The sequence below is a fragment of the Leptopilina boulardi genome, unplaced genomic scaffold (genome assembly GCF_019393585.1).
Source record: "Leptopilina boulardi isolate dan_hultmark-lab unplaced genomic scaffold, ZJU_Lbou_2.1 LbouV2_112, whole genome shotgun sequence".
NCBI lineage: Eukaryota > Metazoa > Arthropoda > Insecta > Hymenoptera > Figitidae > Leptopilina > Leptopilina boulardi.
In genome coordinates, this window is record NW_026137655.1 from 2,863,172 (window position 1) to 2,887,696 (window position 24,525).

The 24,525-nt window shown below is 24.9% G+C and overlaps 6 protein-coding genes across 8 annotated transcripts; all 6 read left to right on the forward strand.

The window, feature by feature from the left end:
• Window positions 1-63: 63 nt before the first annotated feature.
• LOC127280041 (tetratricopeptide repeat protein 21B-like) lies at window positions 64-4,411 on the forward strand. Its single transcript, XM_051302776.1, has 5 exons — window positions 64-2,201; window positions 2,274-2,587; window positions 2,684-3,018; window positions 3,098-3,305; window positions 3,381-4,411. The coding sequence occupies exons 1-5, from the start codon at window positions 64-66 to the stop codon at window positions 4,325-4,327; spliced, it is 3,942 nt and encodes a 1,313-aa protein (XP_051158733.1). The 3' UTR covers window positions 4,328-4,411.
• A 147-nt stretch (window positions 4,412-4,558) lies between these two features.
• On the forward strand, window positions 4,559-6,588 carry LOC127280074 (malate dehydrogenase-like). Its single transcript, XM_051302841.1, has 6 exons — window positions 4,559-4,872; window positions 4,941-5,092; window positions 5,184-5,336; window positions 5,404-5,568; window positions 5,678-5,884; window positions 6,339-6,588. The coding sequence occupies exons 1-6, from the start codon at window positions 4,605-4,607 to the stop codon at window positions 6,462-6,464; spliced, it is 1,071 nt and encodes a 356-aa protein (XP_051158798.1). The 5' UTR covers window positions 4,559-4,604; the 3' UTR covers window positions 6,465-6,588.
• A 1,098-nt stretch (window positions 6,589-7,686) lies between these two features.
• On the forward strand, window positions 7,687-10,777 carry LOC127280066 (synaptic vesicle glycoprotein 2B-like). The gene is made up of 11 exons (XM_051302827.1): window positions 7,687-7,867; window positions 8,052-8,099; window positions 8,169-8,330; window positions 8,405-8,567; window positions 8,678-8,799; window positions 8,876-9,114; window positions 9,180-9,515; window positions 9,610-9,751; window positions 9,855-10,014; window positions 10,151-10,278; window positions 10,375-10,777. The coding sequence occupies exons 1-11, from the start codon at window positions 7,864-7,866 to the stop codon at window positions 10,407-10,409; spliced, it is 1,539 nt and encodes a 512-aa protein (XP_051158784.1). The 5' UTR covers window positions 7,687-7,863; the 3' UTR covers window positions 10,410-10,777.
• Window positions 10,778-10,845: 68 nt separating this feature from the next.
• Window positions 10,846-14,137, forward strand: LOC127280087 (synaptic vesicle glycoprotein 2B-like). Its single transcript, XM_051302878.1, has 12 exons — window positions 10,846-11,110; window positions 11,185-11,289; window positions 11,372-11,419; window positions 11,503-11,664; window positions 11,786-11,951; window positions 12,046-12,167; window positions 12,239-12,477; window positions 12,544-12,876; window positions 12,989-13,133; window positions 13,303-13,462; window positions 13,744-13,871; window positions 13,995-14,137. The coding sequence occupies exons 1-12, from the start codon at window positions 11,107-11,109 to the stop codon at window positions 14,027-14,029; spliced, it is 1,647 nt and encodes a 548-aa protein (XP_051158835.1). The 5' UTR covers window positions 10,846-11,106; the 3' UTR covers window positions 14,030-14,137.
• Window positions 14,138-14,333: 196 nt separating this feature from the next.
• LOC127278105 (synaptic vesicle glycoprotein 2B-like) lies at window positions 14,334-18,991 on the forward strand. The gene is made up of 11 exons (XM_051299649.1): window positions 14,334-14,657; window positions 14,966-15,013; window positions 15,111-15,272; window positions 15,457-15,619; window positions 15,687-15,808; window positions 16,249-16,487; window positions 16,609-16,959; window positions 17,686-17,821; window positions 17,932-18,091; window positions 18,316-18,443; window positions 18,620-18,991. The coding sequence occupies exons 1-11, from the start codon at window positions 14,654-14,656 to the stop codon at window positions 18,655-18,657; spliced, it is 1,551 nt and encodes a 516-aa protein (XP_051155606.1). The 5' UTR covers window positions 14,334-14,653; the 3' UTR covers window positions 18,658-18,991.
• Window positions 18,992-19,129: 138 nt separating this feature from the next.
• Window positions 19,130-24,250, forward strand: LOC127278090 (synaptic vesicle glycoprotein 2B-like). Of its 3 annotated transcripts, none has more exons than XM_051299624.1 (13): window positions 19,130-19,288; window positions 19,368-19,465; window positions 20,213-20,269; window positions 20,619-20,666; window positions 20,830-20,991; window positions 21,082-21,244; window positions 21,318-21,439; window positions 21,629-21,867; window positions 21,947-22,296; window positions 22,673-22,812; window positions 22,936-23,095; window positions 23,166-23,293; window positions 23,412-24,250. In XM_051299624.1, exons 3-13 carry the CDS (start codon window positions 20,215-20,217, stop codon window positions 23,456-23,458), a joined length of 1,614 nt encoding a protein of 537 aa, XP_051155581.1. In that variant the 5' UTR covers window positions 19,130-19,288; window positions 19,368-19,465; window positions 20,213-20,214; the 3' UTR covers window positions 23,459-24,250. The 3 variants fall into 3 exon arrangements, with proteins under 3 accessions (XP_051155581.1, XP_051155594.1, XP_051155586.1); XM_051299637.1 differs by having other exon boundaries at window positions 19,371-19,465; XM_051299629.1 differs by lacking the exon at window positions 19,130-19,288 and having other exon boundaries at window positions 19,319-19,465.
• The last annotated feature ends 275 nt before the right edge of the window (window positions 24,251-24,525 follow it).

Below are 24,525 nucleotides of genomic sequence, written 5' to 3' on the forward strand. Positions count from 1 at the left end.
AATTCTTCATATTTAAATTTTGAGAAACGGTTCAAATTTGAAGTATTTATTAAACAATCAAAAATGGATGAATTAGAATACGAAAGTTTAATCCAGTGGTCATGTCGACAGTGTTATTACAATGGAATGTTGTCTCATGCCAGAGAAGCATGCGAATCATATCCATCCAACGATCGTTTGAGAATACTTCTTGCTTTGGCATTTCATTTAACAAATCAGGAGCGCGAAGCCTTGAAAGAAGTTTCAGGAATCATTCTTCATGGAGAATTTAGTCTTCCTGCTTTAATTGTACAGAGTTTGATTTATAAATCCACTGGAAATGTTGATAGAACAACTGTTGCTCAAATTGATGGAAAAATACGGGAAGATCGAAGAAAAGCATCTCCTTCCGCACTATCACTAGGAGCAATGATTCTTCTATTGATTCGAAAGCCAGAAAAGGCAAAAGAATACGCTGATCGAGCATTTAAACAAGATTCATCAGATTCAAATGTTTTAATATCGAAAGGATGGACGGATTTATATCTTAACGCTCAAAGTACATTTGGAAGATCAACAAATTTCTTTGAAACAGTTCTTAAATCAAATAGCAAACATTTGAATGCTCTTTTGGGTTGTGCTAAATTCAAAGAATATCACGAGGATCATTTAGGAGCAATTGCAATTTTAAATTCTTTAATTGTTGGATATCCAAAATACAGTTTTCCTCTTGTTGAGAAAATGTTAAATCAACTTGCCATGAAGGAATGGGAACAAGTTCTCGAGACTGCGAATCGAATTCAATCAATTGATAACAATAGTCTCGATGCTATGAAAGCGAAAACTTTTCTTGCACTCTGCCGTGATGGTGATTATACAGAGGGTGTAAAATATATTCAACAATTATTCAGAAATATGATGATAATTGAGACAAAAAATGTTGATCTTTTAAATGATAATATTCAACTATTCTCACGAATCTCCAACAGAGATAAAGAACTTCTCACGGAACTTTTTCGAATTACGGAAAAAATGGCACATCAAAATACACAAAGCGGTGAATTAATGGTGGAATTGGGAAATCTATGCATTTTATTGGGTAAAGTTAAGGATGCTGAGCGATGGTATCAAAATACAGTTCGAATCGACGAGTCCTCATTTGCTGCATTGACAGGTTTGGCAAATTGTCAATTACTTGATACATCATCAACAGCTAAAGAATTGGCAAGTCAACAAGTCGATTTTCTAATGGAATTACAATCTCATTCACCAAGTCCCGAGATTCTTTTTATGTCTGCCAAATTATCAAATTTAAATCCACAAAAAGCTCTAAAAAATTTAGATGCGGCTGCAATTATTTTAGGAAAAAATTGCGAAGGACTTCCCTATGGTTATGAGTATTTAAAAAAATTGAATTGCGACCTTTGTCTTGAGATTGTCAACGAACATTTACTACATTCCCCAGGCGGTGCTTTAACCGATTTAGAGAAGAACCCCAACGTGCATAATAAATCAGGCTTAAATAATCCCTGTTTGACACTTTTGGAAAAGGTAACGGAAGCATGTCCCGGTCTTGGAAATGCTCTACTCCTGTTGGGAAAAATTAAAATGCAAAATGGCGATTTCGAAGGTGCATTGACATCATTAAAAAAATTATTGGACATTGTCGAACCGACAAATGCCACGGGGCATTTATTAATGGCACAAATTTTAGTACATCGTGGACAATATCAATTGGCATCACAAACATTGGAAGTTGGTTTGAGTTATAATTTTAAAGTGCGAGATAATCCAAATTATCACATGATTCTTGGTTTGGTGGCAAAAGAAAATGGTGATCTTTTGGGTTGTATTCAAAATTTTCGTACAGCAATGAATTTTGTTGAAATGAAATCAGATAAGAGTGTTGTTCAAATTTCGATATCGGATAAAGCAACATTGTATACCGAATTGATTTTTGCTTATATAAAAATGAGAAATTTTCGTGAGGCTTTATTATTGATTGAAGAGGCCGAATTGAAGCTGAAAGATACTGCCGAGGAGGGTAGACTTATAATAGCAAAAGCTGAGCTTAATTTAGAAATGGGAGATATTGACAAGGCATTACATTTACTAGCAAAGGTTTTGCCTGGCGAAACGTATTATTTGCAAGCCCATATTAAATTAGCGGAAATTTATTTGAAACAAAGGAAAGATCGCGATGCATTTGCAAAATGTTTTAGGTAAGGATTTTGTTGGAAAATAATTTTTAAATTGACCAGTGTCTTAGTATAAAATATATTTTAAATTTACAGAGACTTGGTGGAAAATTGTCCTGGTTCTGAAACGTATAGCATGCTTGGTGATGCTTATATTGCAATTCAAGAACCCGAGAGAGCAATTGAAGCTTATGAACAATCATTGAGAAATAATGCCGGTGATAAAAATTTAGCACGCAAAATGGGAAAAGCACTGGTGAAAACTCATCAATATGAAAAAGCTATCGAATACTATGAGAGAATTATAAAACAAAAAGAATTTGGTGATTTGAAACTTGACATGGCTGAGCTTTTTATGAAATTGAAGATGTACGAGAAAGCAGAAACGAGACTTTTACAGGAATTACGAAGTAATTTCAATTTAAATAATATATTATTATTAATAATTAACAATTTTTATTTATTGCAGTTTGAAATGTTTCTTAAATATTGAATTACGTTTGCAGTTGGTTCCTCGGGTACGGATCCCCAAGACCTGGAGATTCGAGGAAAACAATTACTTTTGTTGGCAAAAGTTCGTGAAAGGAGTGGGAACATAAAAGGAGCACTCTCCACACTAAAGGATGCGAAAGACAATCAAAATAAATACGCTTTGCGAGCTGCTACGTCAAGCGATACGGCAATTCGCAAACAAACTTTAACTCAGATTTGTTTATACATTGCTGATCATGCAACTAGTTTGAGGGAATTTGATCAGGCGATTGATTATTACAAGGAAGCTTTGAGTTACAAACCTAATGATATTACTGCTCTTTTGTCGCTTGCAAAACTTTATATGCAAGTTAGTAAAAGTATAATTAAAATTAAAACAAATTAAATACAAAAAATTTTTTTTTTATTAAGAAAAAATTTTTTTCCAGGTAAATAATCTGGACAAGTGCGAACAAACTTGTATGACTCTTTTAAAGGCTGATTCTAACAATGAAGCGGCTTCAGTCATGATGGCTGATTTAGCTTTTCGAAAAGTGGATTTTGAAACAGCTGCGGTTTACTTTCGTCAACTTCTTCTTCAAAGACAAACTTATTGGACAGCTTTGGCAAGATTAATTGAAGTTTCAAGAAGAACAGGTAAAATATTTTACTATTGTTTTCAACTATATAATTTTTATTTTCTTTGAATTAATAAAAATAATTAATTGTTAGGCAATATGGACGATCTAGAAGAATGGGTCTCGCGAGCGGAAAAATCAATGGATCCTCTAAAGCAGGAAGCTGGCTATTATTATTGCAACGGCTTATTAAATTGGCGAATTGGTAAATTAAATTCAGCTCTACGAAATTTTAATGCAGCTCGTCGTGATCCAGAATGGGGTCAGCAGGCGATTTATAATATGATTGAGATTTGTCTCGATCCAGATGACGATTCACCCCTTTTAAATGAAGCATTCTATGACGAAGATGAAGAATACGAGGATGCAAGAACAATGGCTTTAAAAACAGCACAACGTTTATTGAAAGAACTTTTTCCCACTGGCAGTCCACACGAATCATTAACTCATCGACTTTTGGGCAATTTTTTCCTACTCGCTACCAAACAAAAATACAATATCGAAAAAGCTCTGCACGATTGTACATCGATGGCTAGCGATGAATCATTACGCGATCATGTTGGTCCGGCTTTAGGTTTGGCAATGGCTCATATTCTTTTGAAACAAACGCCACGTGCGAGAAATCATTTGAAACGTGTTAGCAAGAATGTGTGGACTTTTGAAGACGCTGAATATTTGGAACGTTGTTGGTTATTGTTGGCTGATATTTATGTGCAATCAAATAAATATGATTTGGCGAAAGAATTGCTGAAACGTGCTTTACAACATAATGCCACTTGTGTTAGAGCTCATGAATTATCGGGTTTTATTGCGGAGAAAGAACAAAATTATCGTGAAGCTGCAGCACGTTATGGACAGGCCTGGAAATATGGAGGAAAATCGAAACTCTCAATGGGATGTAAATTGGCGTATTGCAATTTGAAAAGTAAAGCATATGCTGATGCAGTTGATGCTTGTAATGAGGTGCTAAAACAAAGTCCAGATTATCCAAGAATTAAAAAGGATATTTTGGAGAAGGCAATAAATAATCTTCGGACGTAATTTGATTTAAGATCTATATAATTTTAAGTCCGTTCATATTATCCGTCCATAAAAATTATTCTAAATAAACATATATCATAGAAAGTTTAAAAAAATGTTTTTTAATATAGATAAATTTATACATATAGTAATAACAAGAACTGGAAAATTACGTAATAATTTAATTTTTTGTATTTATGCGGATTGAAAAAAATTGACAATCGAAGAGAATACAAATGAGCATCATTGATTAATATTGCAAATATTTTTGCTATCTATAAAATATTACAATTATTACATGGATTTACAAAGAAATGATTTTTCGAACTGGTTAAAACAAATTAAAGATTTTAACGACTCTTTCCGACGTAATTCTATTCCACGAATTGTAATTACTGATGCATCCTCATCAGTTACACGTTCTTTAATATATCGTTTGATTTATGATGAAGTTTTTGGCATTAATCAGGAGGTTATCATTAACTTATATGAATCAAGTGACAAATCCACTTTTTTAAATAGTCTTATAATTGAAATTACTGCATGTGCACCTCATAATTTAAAAGGTACTGTTCTATTCGAGATATTATATTTTTCATTTTATTCATTATTTCTCTTTAAAAACTGGGAAAAGAAATTAGTGTCTCACACGATGTTTCAAAAGTTTTTAAAAATGCGGATGTAATTTTTTCAATTGGAAGAGCCAGGGGGTACGATTTTAGTAAAAAAGAAATTATATCCCACGATCCATTTTTTGAAGAAACTGTTCGAACTGCAAAAATTCATGTAATTAAAATAATTATAAACCTACATTACAAAGAGATTGTTATTAATATTCACAATTCGTATATTATAAAAAAAAAAAAAAATTTTTCAGGCAGAAGCAATTGATAGATTTGCCAAAAAAGATGTGAAAGTCATCACAATAGGAAATACAGAAGCAAGTATAATTCATAAGTATGCGAAATCAATACCTGTTGAAAATATTACAAGTTTGGCATTAATATTCTCTAGAATTGCAGCAGCTCAGGTATACTATTATTATTACATTAATTATTAATACTCGAAAATTAATTTTTTTTTAATCATAAATTTAGGTGTGTTTAAAACTTCAACGACCTTGCGATGAAATAAAAAATATAATTCCCTGGGGATTTGTTGGAAGTCGATTTTATCCTGACTTTAAATTTGCAACTTTCAAGGATGGAACGCCAGTAATGGCCGAAACAAAGAAAGCATGGCTTAAAAATGAATTGCCACAAGTAAGTTCGTTTTTTATTTTAATTAAAAATCTCAATTTATTTTATTTATTTTTATTAATTGCATTAATTTAATTTTAAACAATTTTTGAAATTTCATTTTCAATTTTAGATTATTCGACAAGCAATAAGAGATTCTCGATATACAAATGGAGTTTCGTACGCCTTGGCAGATCACTGTAAAAACTTATTGAGAGGAACATTCAATGAGGAATGGACTGTGATGGGAGTTTTTTCTGATGGCTCATATGGCGTTCCGGCTGGAATGTTTTTCACATTTCCTGTTCAATGTAAAAACGGAACTTATGAAATTGTTAAGGTAGATAAATATTTTATACTACTTTTTTCATTTTTATATTTGCAGATACTTAATTTAACGTAACGCATTAATTAATAATTATTCATTCAAATCAAAATTTAATATTAACGCAAAAAATATAGTAGTATTGAAAAAAATTTTTATTTTCATTAAATTTCACTAAGTGATAATCTAAAGAACTATAATAAGAAAAGCAGTGGAAAAAGCATTTTTTACAATCATTTACGTATATTTAAATGATTTGAATTTATTAGTAAATCTAAGTTATCTAACGTTGTCTCATTAAAAATTAATGTATTTTTTACTTCACTCATCAATATTAATTAACTTTTATTTATGAAACAAAATTTAAATGTGAAAAAGGTAACATTTTTTGAAATTCTGAAAAATAAATTATTAGTTAAATTTCCTGAATTTATAATAAAATTAAATTTAAAACTATTAATTATTATAGGATCTTCCAATTGATGAATTTTATATAAAAAGACAAATTAAGCATTTGGCAGAACTAATTCATATCGAAGTAAAAGCCGCATTCAGTATTTGCCATGAAATTCCAAATTTAGTAACTTCTTGTTAAGGTCTAATTACTTTCTTCATTAATACTAATTTTAAAGTTTAATTAATTAAATGAAATGATAAATGAAAAATATAATAAATTATTAAGTTTAAATTAAACAAAGTGAACATTGTAAATATATAGGTCAATCTTGTTTATAAGTAAATCATTTTAAACTAGTTTTTCTGCATTGCAAAAAGTAAAAACTATCGTAAAATCTTAATTGTAATTATTATGAATATAACTTAATTAAATGGCGAAAATTATTTTTCTTTCTAAATATTCTAAAAATGCAAATTTATTTAGCGTTATATTTTAAATTAAAAAAAAGATATTTATCATTTTTTAAATTTAAAGCTTATTGTTTGCGGCAAACTTCATTTACTTGATTTTAATTTGATAATTTGTAAAATTTACAATACTTCCATATATTTTATGATATACAAAGTCATTAAAAGCAATAAAGAACGCAAATATTTTGTTGTGTATTATCTTTTGATTTTAATTATCGGTTTAATTGTGATCTGTATAAATTAAAATAAAACTTGAGGCTTTTGTTCTTAGAAATTAGTTCCTAATTATCTTTATACAATAGAAAGATACAAAAACTAAAAATAAAATATCTTTTCAAAAAATGAAAATTTTAAATTTTTATTTTTACGTTTAAAATTTTTCTTCACATTTTCATTTCATTTTTCAAATTTTTTTTATCATTGTTTAACAAAAAATTTTATTATAAATGTTTTGTATTTTATGCGTAGATAATATCATATAAATTTATTTGATGCTTGAAGATAGCATAAAGAGAAGTGAATCACCCAATTACAAATTATATTGCTAATTTAATGCTTATAAAGTTTCCCATCGCGTGGAAAATTAATTTCCCAATGATAATTTAAAATTTCAATGTTGAATCATTATTATTGTAGGTATACCAATGCCGATAAATATATGTCATGCAATTTAAGTATTTTTTAAATTTAAGAATTATAAAAAACATGAAACTCGTGCTAGTAGTTCCGTGATTGTTTAAATGTCTTTTTTCTGAAACTTTGGTGTATCATAAAAATTAATATATTACAATTAAATCTATTTCGTAATTAATACATAATTTTTTTAACACATTCTTAAATCAACATTATTTCATTCATAATGTGATTTATTCATATAAGTTTCTTATAATCGGTTGACAAAGATGATTGATTTTCTTTGATAAAATAAAAAATTTTCCCGTTGAATTGTCTATTCACTAAAAAACCACCGACTAGTAAATTGTTAATTAAAAATAGTCTCTCAATCTAAATCAGAAACGGGAAAAATATTTCTTTTCAAATGCTTGCTTAGTGTCAGAAGAAGTGCATTTCATTGTTGAAATATCTATTTATATAATTAATTTTTTTTTTGAAAATTTTTAATTTCAATGAGTAAGTATAAAACTCAATAAATCATAAAATGTTAATCTTTATTATCGAGAAAAGTTTTAAACTAGATAGTTTAATTCAGAATTAATAATGTTTTTGTACATTTCTAAAGTATATAAATATTTTTTTTGTTTACTTCAAAACATATAATGTATTATTTAATTAATTAATTATTATTTTTTTGCAGAAGACCAAACACAGGAAAGTGTTATACAAAATGCAATCGATAATACAGGTGAGAAATAACAAAATATTAAATGTAACAAATTTAAAACATTTTTTTGTAAATATTCTTTTCTTTTAGGATTTGGAAAATTCAATTTTAAAGTTGCATCTATAGGAGCTGCGATCTACACAAATGCAGTTATCAATATTCTTAGTGTTGGATTTATTTTACCAGCCGCAGTATGTGATTTTAAAATGACGACTATCGATAAAGGACGAATAGCAATTGCTCATGTAGTTGGTACGTTAGATATTTTGTTATTATTAATTTAATTAATTAATCTTAAATTTTATTTTGAAAAAATTTTGTCGCAGGCTCTTGCATTGGTTCGATTGTGTGGGGCTTTTTGGCTGATTTAAAAGGACGTAGAATAACATTAATGTCTGCATTATTTATCCAAGGAAATGCGGAATTATTATTATCTCTAGTTTCCAATTATTCGGGAGTTATATTTTTTAAATTTCTCAGTGGTTTTGGGTAAGTCTTTTATTAATGTCCAATATATAATAAAATAAGATAAAATATAAGTTCATAAAGGAATAATTATTTAATAAACATTTAGAAAATTATTATTTTCTTCCTTTTAGAGTAATTGGCCAAATGTCTATTTTATTTCCCTATGTGGGTGAATTTCAACCTTTGAAATATCAAAAAAGAATTTTGTCATTATTGAGCTTTGTTATGGTTACTGGAATAATCGCTTCGCCTCGTAAGTACGTAATTTAAAAAAAAAATTATAATCTTTTGTGAAAGTTATCAAATATTTATATAATTAATTATTTCAGTTTTGGCCTGGGTTATCATTCCTCTTGAATTTGAATATCAGAGTAATTATTTCTTTTTTCGATCATGGAACCTATTTCTTGTGGTTTGTGCAATTCCAGCTGAAATTCTTGGACTTTGTTTAATTTTTTGTACGGAGACTCCGAAATATTTAGCAGAAATTGGAGAAAATGAAAAATTAATGAAAATTTTAACTGATATGTACAGAAATAATGTTAATGGATCAGCTGAAGAGTATATTGTAATAATTTTCTTTCATTTTTTATATTTTTAGTAAACTTTGTTTCAATGTCAATTTGTTTGCAGGTAAACTTGATAAATAGTAAACATCCTGGTATGAGAGAATTTATTGATGTTGCTGTAAATAAATCATCTTCGAAAAATGAGAAATTTTCAAAAAAGAAGTTGAAAGAAATTTTAAATGATTTCAAAAGTCAAGGAAAAGCTGCTTTTAAAGCTCCACATTTGAAAAAATTAATTATTCTCTGCATTTGTTTTTTCTGCATTGCATCGTCATTTTATTCATTGCTTACGTGGTTTCCGGAATTATTTCACAGATTTTCTACCTTTGAAGCTCAATATCCAAATCAAACGGCGAGTGTTTGTTCTATTTCGAGTAAAATTTCGTTCAACGATACTTTGGTATGATTTTATTTTTTAATTACAATATTAATGGCGATTATGTATTTTTTATTACATTCTCAATTAATATTATATAATGCTCAATATTTTTCAGAATGTTTCTATTTCTTCAAAGTGCATTCGGGAAATTGATACAAGTGTTTATATCAATGCTCTGTTTCAAGGAATTGCATGCATAATACCAAATTTCTTATTACTGGTTTTGGTTGATAAACTTGGATTTAAATTTTTTGCTGGTAAATGATTTTCTTAACATTGAATCTTTCATTTATATTTGTTTTTTACATTTGTTTGTTTAATTAAAAATAAATTAGATATTAATTCAGAATTATTTTTCAGTTTCACTAACAGGAATAAGTATTGCGACAACAACTGGTTTATATTTTGCAAATTCCTATCTGCAAAATGTGATTTTGTCTTGCATTTTTCTAGCAGTTATGTCAGCAGTTGCTGGTGTTATGTATTCTTTTCTTGTCCTACTCTTCCCGACAAATATTAGGTATGCTTTTTTTAATTATCTATTAATATTGAAAAGATATATTTTTTTTTACAAAATTTTTGAATTTAGTTCATAAAAATTTATTAAAACATAATTTTTTAAAATGTAAATAAATAAAAAGTATTATTTGTTTCAGAGTGTTTGCTTCAACAATGGCAGTATTTTTTAGTCGTGTAGGAACTATTTTTGGTAATATGATTTTCACCTACCTGATCGACGAACATTGTATCATTTTGATTGCCAGTATTCTTCTTCAATTATTCGGTGAGTTTTATTTATAATACAGATTGATATTTTAGAAAATGCTAAACCAATTAAATATTTAATGTTACATAAAATATGATTTGTTTAACATTTTAGTCGCAGCTGGATTGTTTTTAACACTGAGGAAGTGAAATTACCTTTAATAAGTAAATCATAATTATTTATTAAGTGTTTTTTTAAGTGACTTTGAAATTTACGTGTTTTTGAACTTACATTGAATGTTATCTGCTTTTTGAATGGGACAAGCTTGATGAACTCTCTAAATTAAAATCAACAGTAAATATACCACTAATTTTAAAAAACATTTACACTCTGATGAATTAATTAAATTTACCTGATTTATCACTGAATTCATTATATATATATATATGTATATTTTTAAATTTCGTTGATTCATATTTAGAGAGAATATGTCAAATTAAATTAAGCTATTGCCGATATTTAAAATTAAAATACTGTACATACTTAGAAATTTGTTAATCAAATATTAGTATCGAAATACAGTCTCATGACTTCAGGTGTTGAAATAATATATATATTAAATATTTCCTTATTTCTTCTAATTGATAAGTTAATGGTTTTTTTAAAACATTTTTACGCCGTCTGGTAAAGAAGAATGGAATTCTTCCACATATAACTTGTGGATATTATAATCAATTTCAAAATAATTTACTTCTTCTACAAAGATGTTAATTTTATTGTTTTACTTATTGCAAAAAATAGTTTAAATGTGGTGTGAATTTCTTAATTTATAATTACTTTATTATGATTTATATACAAAGAGTAAGTGATTAAAATTTGGATCTTTTCATAACTGGATAAATAAAAATGGGTAAGTCAACATGATTTGAATTTTTATAAAATTCTAAATTACAGTCAATATTTATAAATATTTTCCATTCATAGAAAAATATATACCAGAGATTTTTCTTCATCACGGCATTAAAAAATGTGGTGATCATCTGTCTGAGACAGTTCCAGAAATTATTGTTGACGATATTGAAAGGACTGGTAATTAATTTTTAATAAATATATCAGAGTTTATTTACATCAATTTTTTATAATATAATATTTATTTTAAAACTATTTTCAGAAAGACCAATTTCAAAATTTATTGTTCAAGAAGCTCTCGAAAAAACTGGTAATTATTTATTGATTTTAGATTTTAAGATGATTTTATCTTATAAAAAAACTAATTCCCATTATTTTTATCGATTTTTATAGGATTTGGAAAATTTAATTTGAAAATTACCTTCATGAGTATTTTTATACATACAAATGTGACAATTAATCTTCTCAGTATCGGTTATATTTTGCCTTCTGCGGTCTGTGATTTCGAATTGACAACTACCAAAAAGGGAATTTTATCAGTGACACCTACTCTTGGTATATTGAACTAGAAAAATTTTGTTTTAATATTAACATTAATTAATTTTAATTAATTTAGAAAAATTATTTTATCTAAACAATCTTTTTGGAGAATAGTTTTGTAATTATTATTTTTCAGGTACATGTATAGGGGCATTATGCTGGAGATTTTTAATAGAATCGAAAGGACCTAAATTATCTCTAATATTTTCTTTATTTCTTCATGGCAGTGCTGAAATATGTCTTTCATTATTAATATCAAATTATTGGCTTTTTATATTTTTTAAATTAATCAGTGGTTTTGCGTAAGTATTTTTGTTTCTTCATTTATTGATTTTTTTTAAATTTATATAAAAAAGTACAATGTATTTTCAATATTTTTTTTTGGTTTACTTTTAGTGCAATGGGAGCGATAAATAGTGTATACATATATGCTCAAAATTTTCAACCAACAAATTATGAAAAAATAATACTTGCATGCCTGAGTTGCGTTTTTGCAATTTCCTTAATTGTTTTACCTCGTAAGAAAATAAAATTAAATACATAATTCTACAATAATACAGTAAAATAAAAATTATGTTTATTATTTTAGTTTTAGCCTGGGCTATTATTCCTTTGGAATTTAATTTTAGAAATAATAATTTTTTCTTTGGATCATGGAAATTATTTTTGTTTATAATTGCTGTGCCTATCGAAATTTCTGCAATTTTACTTATTTTTATGCCTGAAACTCCAAAACATCTTGCAAAAATTGGCCATTATAAAGAAATGTTTATTGTCCTTTCGAAAATGTATCAAGAAAATAATGGAGAATCTTCTGATAATTATATTGTAGGTATATAATTTTACCGCATAAAAATTTTATTTAATTAATTATATTATTTTGTATATTTTTAGGCGTCTTTACTAAAATGTGGAAATGTTGCTCTAGTGGATTTTGTAAATCGTTGTCAAACTTATGCGAAATTCCCAAGGACTTCGAGAAAAAATAAATTGAATTATATAGTAAATGACTTTAAAGTACAAGGAATGGATATTATAAAACCACCTTATTTGAGTAGATTGATAATACTGTCATTAGCAATGTTTAGCGTATCTTCAGCTACATATTCAATGGTCACATGGTTTCCAGAAATTATTCACAGATTTTCTAAATATGAACTTTTACATCCAAACGAAATAATAGATGACTGCAGCATTTCAAAAGATAGGCCCACTTATATCGATGAGGTTTTGTAACAAATTTCCATAATTCTTAAAATTAATTTTCTTTTCATATTTATCTAAAAAAATTAGCAGAATTTTTTTTTATTTAGAAAATTGTAATTTTTGTTTTCATCAGAATGGAAATTTCCATGCCTCTCATTGCAACCAGTCAGTAGACACGAGTGTTTATCGCACATCATTTTTTATGGGTCTTTCAGCAATATTTCCTAATCTCTTGTATTTACTTTTTGTCGACAAAGTTGGCTTCCGAATTATTGTAGGTATGTCTATCAAACATTTTGTTAAAAATAGAAAATATTTTCCTGTTATTTTTACAAAATTTTTTTAATTTTATTTTTTATTATTAGTTTATTTAATTTTAATTATCATTATTTAATTATTTTATTCATATTAGGTTAATAAATATTTTATATGTATAATTTGTTTCAGCAATATATTTCAGTGTTGGTCTCTTGTCAACGTTTTATATATTTTTTGCCAATTCTTTTCTTAAAAATATTATACTCGCATGTATTTTTAAATCAGTGATGTGCACCACTTTAAGTATTTTGTTTCAATTTAACACTGAATTGTTTCCTGAAAATGTCAGGTATTTAGTTACTGTTTATTTTGTTACATTTTTTACTCCAATTTTTATCAAAAGAAAAAGGTTCATGACCTTAAACGACATTTAAATTTTTTTTAGAACGCACATTTGAAATTAGTTTGATTACTAAATTTAAGGATGATGTAAATTTTTTTTTCGATTTCAATTGATTCAATGAAAAGAAATTCTGATCCGACTATAAAATATAATTTCTACTTGTATCTTTAGATTTGATGTTTATTCATGAAATATTTTTGAATTTAATAATAAAATTAATTTTTCAGAATTTTGACAAGTTCCATAGCCACATTCTACAGTCGTCTTGGAATCGTTTTTGGTAATGGAATGTTTGCCTTTTTAATTGATGATTACTGTCCTGCTTTAATAATAATTGTTGCTGTGCAATTATCATGTAAGATATTTATATTAAATAATTAGATTTCTATAGTTATATATTATTTTATTTTCAATTCTAAGATTTTGTTAAATTGAATTTACTTTTCATATACTTTAAAATTTCCATTTTTTGTTTCAGTGGCCATTATTTTATGTATATCTCTTCGAGTTTGAGATTAAAAGAGTAATGATTATTTATTAAAATATTATTGAAAATGTATTTAAATATAAATATATTAAATTTTATTTTACAGTATAAGAAAATATTTTTTAAATTCAATAATAATTTCACTTGAAAGTGAAAGGACCACATTTTTTTGTCTCGATAAAAATCATATTTGAAAACTTGGGTTTTCCCCAAGTTTTATAAAATCTGATATAACTAAAATTTATCTATTTAAACGATTTCTCAATATGTATTTCATTATAGTATATCTTTACTAATTGAAAAATTAATTGGCTTAAGTTTTATCGATATAAATATAACTTTATTCTTCGTTGGAGTAATTAATAATCATTTAGCTATATACATTTAATTTTCTAAATGAAAAAAGGACCGTCAGACTTTACTTATCACGTTAATTAAATATTGACAAAATTATATTTTGTGCCACACATTTTTAGAAAGAACATTTTAGGAAGAGCAAACAGTATAAGAAACAGTTTTGGTATGTTCGTTATTACAATTTCAACTGACAAGTGTTTCACTTGGATTTGTGAAATTGTCATACTGATCGATTAAGAATTTTACTAAATGAAAAAAAGAATTTAAGACAATTTTATTTATTATTAAATATAATGAGTGAGTATTTATTTATTTATTTATCATCAGAAATTTAATTTATAATTTAATAATATATAATGTTACGTTTGTCATTTTTGTCAATTAAAACAAATTTTTAGTTAATTGTTGATAAAAGTATTCACAGATAGACTAAAATTTGCTTATAGTCGATTTTAATAAAAATAAAACGAAGAAAAGATTTAAAAAATTATTTTATTATTCACTAGCTTTATTTTTATTAATTTATATTTAAAATTAAAATGGATAAATATACTTATAATTTATGTTAAAAATTATATTAATCTAATTTATTATTTTCTTCACAGAGATACAAACGGAAGAAACTGTCGTTCAAGAAGCCATTGAGAAGACAGGTTTTTTTTTTACTTTTTTTATTATTATTAAATTGAATTACAAAGTTGAAAATTAATGATTAAATTTTATTACCGGATTAATTTATTATTTTTGCAGGATTTGGCAAATTTAATTTAAAAATTGCAGCTATAGGGGCTGCAATTTATACAAATGCAGTTATCAGTATTAGCAGTACTGGTTTCGTTTTACCAGCTGCCGCTTGTGATTTTCAAATGACAACAATTGATAAAGGACGAATAGCTATTGCCTCCGTTTTGGGTAAGTTTCTTCTTCTTTTTAAATAATTAATTTTAATAGATTTAATTAATTTTTAAAATGTGTGTTAAAATTTTATAAATAAGTTACAATAAATTGTAAAAAAGAAAATAATTCAAAAATTTAATTAAAATTCAAAACAACAAAATTACATTCTATGAAAAATTAAATTTTGAAATATTTATAGGCTCACTATTTGGACCAATTGTTTGGGGAGTTTTAGCAGATCTGAAAGGCCGACGAATAACTTTAATGACAACATTATTTATTCAAGCAAATTGTGAGATTTTAATGTCAATAGTCTCTAATTATTGGGGATTTTTATTTCTTAAATTATTTAGTGGTTTTGCGTAAGTATAATATTATAAAATATAATATAAATATAAAATAATTCCTAATTTTTTTTTAACTTCACAGAGTAATTGGCGAAACATCTCTCTTATTCACATATGTCGGCGAATTTCAGCCAAAAATTCATCAGAAAAGAATTCTATCATGGATCAGTTTTATAATGGTGGCTGCACAAATTATTGTGCCACGTAAGTTAAATATTCAATTTCGTATAAAATTAAATTTTAGAAATTAATTGATTTATATTCCAATTTTGTCAACTTCAAATCGTTAAATTTTTAAAATTCAGAATTTTTAATTTCTTTAAAAGAAAAGTATTTAAGTTTAAATATTGATTGTCCAATTATTGTAGTTAAAGTTTATTTATAAATAAATTAATGATCAATGACAAAAATACATTAACAATATTGATCCCATTTCTGAATGTAAATTAGATTGTCTTCAATTGAATAAAATGCAATGATTGATTATATTATGCAACGTAATGATTATTCAAAAAATTGTCTATTGCGTAAGAAAAATTACGATTGAAAGTTGTTTCTATTTTTTTTGTATTGCAATGGAATATATCCTGTTTTATTTTCTTATTTATATTGTGATTTCTGTATTTGAAAATTTTTGATTTCAGTTTTGGCATGGTTAATAATACCATTAGATTTTGAATATAGAGGTGAATTTTTCTTTTTCCGTTCATGGAATTTATTTATTTTTGTGTGTGCCCTGCCTGCTGAAATTTTGGGTATTTTTCTAATTTTTTCACCCGAAACACCAAAACATCTTGCCGAAACTGGACAACATTTTCGTCTGGTCAATGTCCTCATTCATATGTATGAAAAAAATAATGGAGGAACAAGTGACGATTATATGGTATGTATCAATTTATAAAAATAATTTATTTTTTACATATATAATATAAATTGATATTAACACCTGTTTCAATAAACTTTTTTTGTATAGTAATTTATTTTATTTTTTTTCTATGTAATAGAGAAAATTAGGAACATGTGAGAGTCGCGGTATGGGCGATTTGATAAATTTTTATATGACTAATAAATCGTCATTATATAAAGAAGATGAAAAAACAGTTAAGAAAAAGGAACTACGAACAATGATAAATGATTTTAAAGTGCAAGGAAAAAATGTTTTAAAAGATCCATATTTAAAGCGTCTAATAGTTCTCTCTATATCAATGTTCTGTTTCTCCTCATCATTCTATTCATTGCTCATGTGGTTCCCAGAAATTTTTCAACGATTTTCACAATTTCAAACACTTCATCCAAATGAAACTTCAAGTGTTTGCTCCATTTCCAGTCATCTTTTGCCAAAAAATAATACACAGGTACAAAAATAATAATATAATATATAATTTTTTATAGTGTTTGGCAATTTTTAAAATTCATTAAATACATTTGATAAAACTCCCAAATTAAAGATAATATATTTTTCATTAAAAAGAAAATCTTAGTTCACTGACATTTCGAAAATATTATAATCCTTTAAAGTACACAGTATATTTTTTATTTGTACAAATTATTGCAAAATAGTCTAATAATTTTACTGTTTGATTATTCATTGTGTTGGGGATTATTTTCTGTCAACATTTTGTGTAAATATAAAATTGTCTTTAATTTAATATTAAAATTGTAGTACACTTGAAACTAACATGAGTAATTGTATTATTTCGAATTATAAATGACTTCCTAATAATTCTTTTTTACATTCTTATCATATATATATATATATTTTAGAATATTATTCCCCCTTTATAATCATTAATAAACAACCACTGAGATAACATTAGGATTTTTTAATTTTATTATACTTATTTCATTCTAAAATCTCTACAATATTTAGACATTTAATTTTCGAAAAAAAAATATTCAAAATATAATATACATAAATTACAATATGAATATACTCATAATTGTGTCTGAAACGTTACAATAAAAATCCATTTATTGTAATAGTTATTAATCGTTTTTCTAAATAAGTTATCAATTTCAATTATAAATTTTTAAAAATTTTTTAATTATTTTTTTTTTAATTAATTATTCAATTTTTACAGGGTTTTGACTTCGTTTGTAAACAAGAAGTAGATGTCAGTGTGTATAAAAATTCTTTATTGCAAGGTTTTAGCGCAATAATTCCAAATTTATTATTACCACTTTTTGTGGATAAACTCGGATTCAGATTTTTCGCAGGTTTGTTATTTTTTAAATTTTTAAAAAATTTCTCATTTTTGTAATTATATTTATTATTAAATACTGATTAAGATTTAAAAATGTAATAATTGGAAAATTATTTTTTACAGTTACTCTATTAGGCACAGCTTTTGCATCCACAATAGGGTTGTTATTTGCAAATACTTATTTGCAAAATGTGATACTAGCATCTATTTTTAATGCAGTAATGTCTACATGTGCTAGTGTCATGTATTCATTTTGTGTTGTTCTATTCCCTACTAATGTCAGGTACTTTTAAAAATATTTTTTACAAACATTTTTATGTAATATATATTTATATATAATATATAAATTTTAAAAATTTTGCACTGAGAAAAATATCAGATTTTGAAAGCAAAACATTTGATTAGGTCAACCAAATTTTTGTCGTAGCAATTGAAATTTTCAAAAACATTTAATATTTTTTAATTTAAATTGAAATAAAATATTTTTACATATTCTTTATTTTTCAGGATATTTGCATCTACAATATCAGTATTCTGTAGTAGATTAGGAACGGTTTTTGGTAATGTTACATTTACCTTTTTAATTGATGATTTTTGTACTATTCTAATTACAAGCGTCGCTACTCAATTATTAGGTAAATAATTTATTTAATATGTTACATATATCCTTTACTATAATAATAATATTGTTTTACTGACATTAAAATTTTTTTATTTATTTTTTTCATTTTTTATACAAGTAATTCTGTATTTTATAATTACTTTTTCAATAATGTAGAATAATTATTTATCAATATATTTTATGTTTCAGTGGCCACTGTTCTTAGTTTAACACTTCGAAAAAAATAATAAAATTAAGGTTTGCGTATATTGTACATATAATAATGAAAAAATACCAGTAGTTAAATATTTTTGATAATTTTTTATCGTAAACTTAAAGCGATTAGCTATTTTTTTCTGTTTTTATAATATTATATAAGCAATGTATACACTTAAATATATAATATAGTCAGTTGTAATATTTAAATTTAGTAAAACCAACAACTTTTTACGAATCAGTTAATTTTTTACAGACTTTTCTTTATTACATTTATACCAAATTAAAATATTATTCATCTAATTAAAAATCTGTGAAACATTTTCTTTTAAGTAATAAAAAGGCTGTTCATTTAATTGAAATCGTCTCTATTTTACACTTGGAATCATATTTTGTTTTTGTAATATCACGATATACAATAATGAAATTAACTTTTTGAAAATGATAATTGTATTTTTCAATGTTTATGAGAATAAAAAAATTAAATTAACATGTCTTTAGTAGTTCTGACGTGTTTCAAATAATTACGAAATATTTTGCGTCGAAAAAAACAATATATATATAAATATTGCAGATAAGGAAAATTAAGTTTTTTTAAATTAAAAGTAAAAATGTTATGCTAATTATATAAAAAAAAGAAGTCCATTTTACAAAAATATAAAGGTACAACTTTTATTTTATCTCCCACCTAAGGCACACGTTTATATAAGAAGATTATTTCCTTTTAATTTATTTTTTTTAGAAGCAGTCTGAGGTAATTGCAAAATCGCGGTTCATTTTAGTGCGTGTGTGATTGAAGATCATCAGATTAATTACTGAATATTGGATAATTCTAAACAGGTAATGAAAATGAAAATTTAATAACTTTCTGAAACACTTCAATTATAATTTAATTTAAATTATAAAATAGATAATTATAAAATAGATAATTAATTATAATATAAATTAATTTTAATGTAATTATAGGTAAAATTTATATTAATTACAAAAATTTCTTTCTAAATAGGAATTTTTAAAAATTTTACTATCTTGATTTGTTTATTATAGTGTTTTTTATTTTTATAATAAAAACATTAGGTACTCAAAATGCAAATCTTGCACAACAATATAAACATAATTTAGTATTTGCATATATTATTTTCTGTATCATGTGTCACTTACTTCTTAAAGTTACAATATATGCCTCGAATGACCTTGATTTTTATTCTTACTTTTTTTCATTTATAACTGGTATATAATAATATATTATTAATTAATTAATTAATTAATATTATAATTTAAATTTTATTATTTGATTTTTTCATGTAAGACCAAAAAATCATTTCTTTCAACTTTATCTTTATTCTTTTTATAAAAATATAAAAAGACAAGAATTTAGTAAATTAAATTTTTTTTTTGTAAATTAAAAATACAAAATACTTAAATATATATATACTTATTTTTTGTAAAAGATATAATTTTATCTTTATGTTAATTTGTTCATTGCTAGCAAAAAAATTTTGAATTTATTTTATCTGTTTTTTTTCAGTATAAATGTTATAAAGTCGCTTTAAAGTTGGTAAAATTTTTTTTTGATTTTAATTTTAGAAATGGGCAAGAAGCAAACGTTGAAAATCACTACAATAGGGCAAAATGAAGAATCAGGTACATTATATGTATTATATAGTATCGTATTATAATTATCTCAAATTCCTGAAGATGATTCTTATTGTATTTCTCAGAATTAAAACAATTTTCCGCGCATAATTACAATCGGAATAAACTAATGATCAGGAAGATCAGAAATTTAATGATATAGTAATATATATTTATATATTCATTAAAATACATCATCACAATATTCAATTACAATTAACGCGCATTTTAGTATCTAGTTAAAATAATAAAAGTATTTTAAATGATTAATGTCAGTTTTTACAATAAGATGTTTGTGTTTTAAATTCATAAATCTGATTTACGATTATAACTTTAGTTATTGTTAATTAATTTTTAGATTCTAAATCAAAAGAAGGAATCGCTGAAGATGCTATTAATGCTGCAGGTATAACATTTTTTTTTTTAAATGAAAAATTTTATATTCTTAACTTTTTGGTCACACTCAATTTTTTTAAAAATCTTTTTCGTAATTATATTCAATGAATTGAATTAATTGTTTAGAAATTAATAAATAATAATAAATTAATTTATTTAACTTTTTTAAATAGGATTTGGTAAATTCAACTATAAAGTGACAATTCTCTGCTCCTTGATTTACATAAATGCGGCATTTAGCGTACTTAGCACAGGATTCATTCTTCCGGCTGCTGCTTGTGATTTTAAAATGACAACAATTGATAAAGGAAGAATTATTACAGCACCTATTTTGGGTACGATTTTTTTTATTTAATGAAAATTATAAATTATAAATTTATCTAAATATAAATATTTTTTTAAAATAAAATTAATAAATTTTTTAGGTTCCTGTTTTGGACCATTTTTCTGGGGTTTTTTGGCCGATGTAAAAGGACGAAAATTTGCACTATTGATTGCAATTTTTTTACAGGGAAATTGTGAGTTATTGATGTCTATCGTACAAAATTATTGGGGATTTTTAATTTTAAAATTTTTCAGCGGTCTTGGGTGAGTGAACGAATAAAAATAATGAAAAGTAATATTAATTGAAAAATTGTTACAATAATTTTCTCTTTCACAGTGTAATAGGACAATTATCCTTATTATTCACATATGCCGGTGAATTTCAGCCAACGCGTTACAGAAAAAAAATTCTCTCATTTATGGATTTGGCTTTAGTTGTGGGAATGTTTCTTGTACCTAGTGAGTGATTAAATTTGCAATTATTTACAATTCATTTTTGCTGTTAATTTATATTATAAAATATTCTTTGTGCAAATTCATTTTATAATGTATCTATATGTAAAATATTATGAAATTTTTTTTTCCAATTTTGAAAAAAAAGCATAACAAATTTTACTGATTTTCTAATATTTTTTTTTTTTATTCCAGTTTTAGCTTGGTCAATAATTCCTCTGACATTTCAATATAAAAAGTCTTTTTTTCTCTTTCGATCATGGAATTTGTATATCATTTTATGCTCAATACCAGCGGAAATTGTTGGATTATGGATGATTTTTTTTCCGGAAACGCCAAAATATTTAGCAGAAACTGGAAGGAATTTAGAATTATTTAATGTTCTCGTTAAAGTTTATACTGAAAATACAAATCAATCTCCGGAATCTTATTTTGTAAGAAAACAAAAATTATCAATTTTTTTCATTTGGTGTTAATTTTTCAAATATTAATAAAAAAATTTCTTTGTTGCAGAAAATTTTAAACGAATGCGAAAATTCATCAACTCAAAGCCTTGCTATGAATTATGTGAAAAAAAAAGATTTTGACGAGGAAAATTTAAAAAATAATGTGAGTTTAAAATCAATTTTATCTGATTTTAAAAAACAGGCAAAGAGTATTTTGAAGGCACCTTATTTAAGCAGAACTATCTTGGCTTGTATAATTGCGTTCACTATAACATTGGCGTATTACTCATTTCTTTTATGGTTTCCTGAAGTTTTCCAGCGACTTGCACGATTTCAAAAAAGATATCCCAATGAGACTGCAACTATTTGCTCAATATCAGATCGAATGTACTCACAATCAGTTAATATAACCGAAGTGTAGGTATTTATAATTGTAAAAAATTTCCTTTAATGAAAATAATTTCTATAAATGATTAATAGTTCAATTTTTTGATCGAATTTATAAAGTAGAAAATGAAAACGAATTTTCATGACAAATTTTCGATAAAAAAATGGACAAATGAAGATTCGATATAAAGGAAATTCTGCTGCATTTAAAAAATTAAAATTGTGACGTCAATAGCATTAATAATTTTTTAAAATATTTTTCTTTGTTTTATTGTTGAAAAGTTTTTAATGTTTTTGATTCAGTGACGTCATAATAATATATGATACATATATGACCCCTATGAAGCAATTTTTTTAATTTCTTTGTCAGCGTAATTAGTTTATCGTTTCTTGTTTCATTTAACAGACAAATCGACCCTTTTGGATGTGATGATGCAATTGACACTAGTGTATACATCAATTCATTATGGCAAGCAGTTGCCTGTGTACCATCATCCATAATTTTAATTACGTTTATTAATAAAGTGGGATTTAAGTATTTTTTAGGTATCTATTTTTTTAATTATTATGCATTTTTCAACTTTTTAATTTAAATTAATTTATATATTTTTTATAGTTACTTTATAGTATAGAAAAAATTATTTATTGTCATAATGTTGTGTTTTTTAGTTGCTGCTACATTAGCAGCTTTTTTAACAACAATTGGATTATTGTTTGCAAAAACAAAATTGCAAATTATGATTTTAACATGTTTATTTGAATCCATGACATCAGTTTGTATGAGTGTGATATTTTGTTTCGTTGTCATTATTTTTCCAACGAATTTCAGGTAATTAATTAATTATAATTTATAAAATATTTATTTTATAAAATGAATAAAAATTAATTAACATTTTTAGAGTATTCGCAGGGGCATTAGCTATATTTTTCAGTCGAATTGGAAGTTTAGTTGGAAATATACTTTTTAGTTATTTAATTGATAATCACTGTGTTCCGTTACTTTACACAATTGCATTTAATCTTTTATGTGAGTATTAATTCTAGATTAATAATTATTATTACTGTTTTTTTTATTATTGTTGTTAATTAATTAATTTATTTTATTTTATTTTATTTATTTATACTTGAATATTTTTTTGTTTCAGTGGGCGCAATAATTTGCTTATTGGTCAAAGAACAAAAATACGTTTAGCTGTGATTTTAATTTAATTTGTACAAATTAATTTTCTTTAGTAATAAAAAAATATAATTAATATATTTCTTAAATTACGATCATATTTTTATACAATTAAATTCTTATTGATTTGCAAAATTTTATTTTGCAGAAGACTTTATGTATTTAATAATTTGTATAAATTATAATAATTATTAATTGTTATAAGTATTAATATAAGTATTATTAATTAATATTATAAGAATTATTAAGTAATATGTTATTACTCACTTATAAAAAGTTGTTTTTAATAAAATTTAATTTAAAAAACAAAATGATATATGAAAAAATCTGTAATATTTAACAATATGAGTATAGGCAAAAATTAATTTTTAATTCAAAAAAAGTTATTTCCACGTGGAGAATTCACTGTGACGTAAATCTCAATGTTTCCTGTTTATATTAATTCGGTAATATATCAAAAAAAATTTTTGAAGATGACTCGCACTCATATGGAATTAAATTATTGCCAATTCAGAAAGTTCCTGAACAGCTGTACATGAACTGGCAAAGAACCTGTTTAGTATTTTAAAAAAACAACTTTTTGTTAGCAGTAACCTAATTTTCAAACTATGTCAATAGAATTATTAAAAGATGGAAATTTACTTAGTCATTAGTAATTATTTGATTAATGTCGAAATACTGACATTGAAAAATAATATTAAAAATGTATAAATTTCAACAAGATGTCGAAATTTTTCATCTTTTCTTATTTTCCATCCAAGTATAAGTTTACAGTATTTTAAATACCCGAATTAATGATTCAATTATTACGTATAATAAAATTGTTTAATTTTAAATTCACCATATGATCAATTTTTCTTTATCAAATTTTATCGTTTTACCAACAATCATATGATTTGTTTGTTGTATTACAATTATATTTTTTTTTCCTTTTTTTGTATACAAAAAATTTGTAAAATTATATTCTTAGAAAATGTTTGTTTCATGTGTATATAATATCTTGAATAAAAATTGTTTGAATGAGATCTTTGTAAAATAAAAATAATTTTATTGTCACTCTTGCAATTAAGTTTATCATTAAA

What these genes read in the sequence shown, in the direction of transcription:
- LOC127280041 (XM_051302776.1), top strand. Translation starts at nt 64, where the DNA reads ATGGATGAATTAGAATACGAAAGTTTAATCCAGTGGTCATGTCGACAG. An exon ending in ACTTTTACAGGAATTACGAA is followed by an intron (nt 2,588 to 2,683) that starts GTAATTTCAATT and finishes TTACGTTTGCAG; the next exon opens with TTGGTTCCTCGGGTACGGAT. An exon ending in TGAAGTTTCAAGAAGAACAG is followed by an intron (nt 3,306 to 3,380) that starts GTAAAATATTTT and finishes ATTAATTGTTAG; the next exon opens with GCAATATGGACGATCTAGAA.
- LOC127280074 (XM_051302841.1), top strand. Translation starts at nt 4,605, where the DNA reads ATGGATTTACAAAGAAATGATTTTTCGAACTGGTTAAAACAAATTAAA. An exon ending in TGCACCTCATAATTTAAAAG is followed by an intron (nt 4,873 to 4,940) that starts GTACTGTTCTAT and finishes AACTGGGAAAAG; the next exon opens with AAATTAGTGTCTCACACGAT. An exon ending in TTAAAAATGAATTGCCACAA is followed by an intron (nt 5,569 to 5,677) that starts GTAAGTTCGTTT and finishes TTTCAATTTTAG; the next exon opens with ATTATTCGACAAGCAATAAG.
- LOC127280066 (XM_051302827.1), top strand. An exon ending in AAATTTCTCAGTGGTTTTGG is followed by an intron (nt 8,568 to 8,677) that starts GTAAGTCTTTTA and finishes TCTTCCTTTTAG; the next exon opens with AGTAATTGGCCAAATGTCTA. An exon ending in GATCAGCTGAAGAGTATATT is followed by an intron (nt 9,115 to 9,179) that starts GTAATAATTTTC and finishes ATTTGTTTGCAG; the next exon opens with GTAAACTTGATAAATAGTAA.
- LOC127280087 (XM_051302878.1), top strand. An exon ending in TGACGATATTGAAAGGACTG is followed by an intron (nt 11,290 to 11,371) that starts GTAATTAATTTT and finishes AACTATTTTCAG; the next exon opens with AAAGACCAATTTCAAAATTT. An exon ending in AAATTAATCAGTGGTTTTGC is followed by an intron (nt 11,952 to 12,045) that starts GTAAGTATTTTT and finishes GTTTACTTTTAG; the next exon opens with TGCAATGGGAGCGATAAATA.
- LOC127278105 (XM_051299649.1), top strand. An exon ending in TGCACAAATTATTGTGCCAC is followed by an intron (nt 15,809 to 16,248) that starts GTAAGTTAAATA and finishes TTTTGATTTCAG; the next exon opens with TTTTGGCATGGTTAATAATA. An exon ending in CGGATTCAGATTTTTCGCAG is followed by an intron (nt 17,822 to 17,931) that starts GTTTGTTATTTT and finishes TATTTTTTACAG; the next exon opens with TTACTCTATTAGGCACAGCT.
- LOC127278090 (XM_051299624.1), top strand. Translation starts at nt 20,215, where the DNA reads ATGGGCAAGAAGCAAACGTTGAAAATCACTACAATAGGGCAAAATGAA. An exon ending in AGATGCTATTAATGCTGCAG is followed by an intron (nt 20,667 to 20,829) that starts GTATAACATTTT and finishes TTTTTTAAATAG; the next exon opens with GATTTGGTAAATTCAACTAT. An exon ending in AATTGCATTTAATCTTTTAT is followed by an intron (nt 23,294 to 23,411) that starts GTGAGTATTAAT and finishes TTTTTGTTTCAG; the next exon opens with TGGGCGCAATAATTTGCTTA.